Source organism: Condylura cristata, unplaced genomic scaffold (genome assembly GCF_000260355.1).
Source record: "Condylura cristata isolate star-nosed mole 26May11 unplaced genomic scaffold, ConCri1.0 scaffold00034, whole genome shotgun sequence".
Taxonomy (NCBI): Eukaryota; Metazoa; Chordata; class Mammalia; order Eulipotyphla; family Talpidae; genus Condylura; species Condylura cristata.
This window is the reverse complement of record NW_004567135.1, coordinates 113648-114477: the sequence shown is the minus strand read 5'-3', so window position 1 is coordinate 114477 and position 830 is coordinate 113648. Positions and strand designations below refer to the sequence as shown.

The window sequence follows — 830 nt, the reverse complement described above, 5'->3', positions numbered from 1 at the left end:
TGGGCTGAGGGAGCTGCGGTTGGTCACCTGTATCGGGCACAGGAGGAGTTCTGGCCTGGCGGGGCGGCTGGCCAGAGGGAGACGTGGGGGGACTCACGGGCGGACAGCAGGAACCCCAGCGCCAGGACCAGGAGCGCCACGGTGGTGCCTGGGAAGGGGGTGCATCAGGCTTGCCCAGCTAGGCCCTGCGACCCTGGCCTGGGCACCCCAGGGGACCCCACCGCCTGGAGGACCCCTCGGCCACTGCGGCGCAGGCAGGACAGCCCGGTGAGAGGCCTCTTGCTGAGAGGCCTCGTGGGACCTGGCCGGGCAGCCCCTTGCAGGGGGTCCCCCCAGAGAAGGCTCCTTGGGGCGCCTACCAGCCAGGCTGGCCAAGGTCAGCTTCCGGCGGCCGGTCTTCTCCACCAGCCAGACACCCACGAGCGTGAAAAGGAAGTTGGTGAAGGCAGTCAGGGAGGCCAGCCAGATGGCCAGCCGGTCGTCGGCCACCCCCGCCATCTGCAGGATGGTGGCACTGTAGTACCTGCGGGAGAGGATGGGTCAGCGCGGCCCCGGCGGCGCCCCGGGCCCCGGCCCCCTACGCACATGATGGTGTTGATGCCCGCCAGCTGCTGGAACACCTGCAGCCCGCAGCCCACGACCAGCGCGCGGCGCGCCGGGGGGTGGCTCAGCATCCGGCAGATCACGGGCCCCGCTTTCCGGAAGGAAGAGGACAGCTGTTACCGGCACCGCCGCCCTGGGCCCGCAGGACAGAGGTCCCAGCTCTGACCCCGCCGCCCTGTAGGGGGCTCGCGCCTGGCAGGCGTCGGCTGCAGCGTCTGGGCACTCGG

General features: G+C 71.7%; 1 protein-coding gene across 1 annotated transcript; it reads right to left on the bottom strand.

The window, feature by feature from the left end:
- Positions 1–8: 8 nt before the first annotated feature.
- On the bottom strand, positions 9–824 carry LOC105854340 (proton myo-inositol cotransporter-like). The gene is made up of 3 exons (XM_012732364.1): positions 586–824; positions 360–523; positions 9–148 (listed from the first exon to the last, which is right to left on the bottom strand). Exons 1-3 carry the CDS (start codon positions 672–674, stop codon positions 24–26), a joined length of 378 nt encoding a protein of 125 aa, XP_012587818.1. The 5' UTR covers positions 675–824; the 3' UTR covers positions 9–23.
- Positions 825–830: the final 6 nt, after the last annotated feature.

What these genes read in the sequence shown, in the direction of transcription:
- LOC105854340 (XM_012732364.1), bottom strand. Translation starts at nt 674, where the DNA reads ATGCTGAGCCACCCCCCGGCGCGCCGCGCGCTGGTCGTGGGCTGCGGG. An exon ending in GCGGGCATCAACACCATCAT is followed by an intron (nt 524 to 585) that starts GTGCGTAGGGGG and finishes CCTCTCCCGCAG; the next exon opens with GTACTACAGTGCCACCATCC. An exon ending in GACCTTGGCCAGCCTGGCTG is followed by an intron (nt 149 to 359) that starts GTAGGCGCCCCA and finishes CCCCCTTCCCAG; the next exon opens with GCACCACCGTGGCGCTCCTG.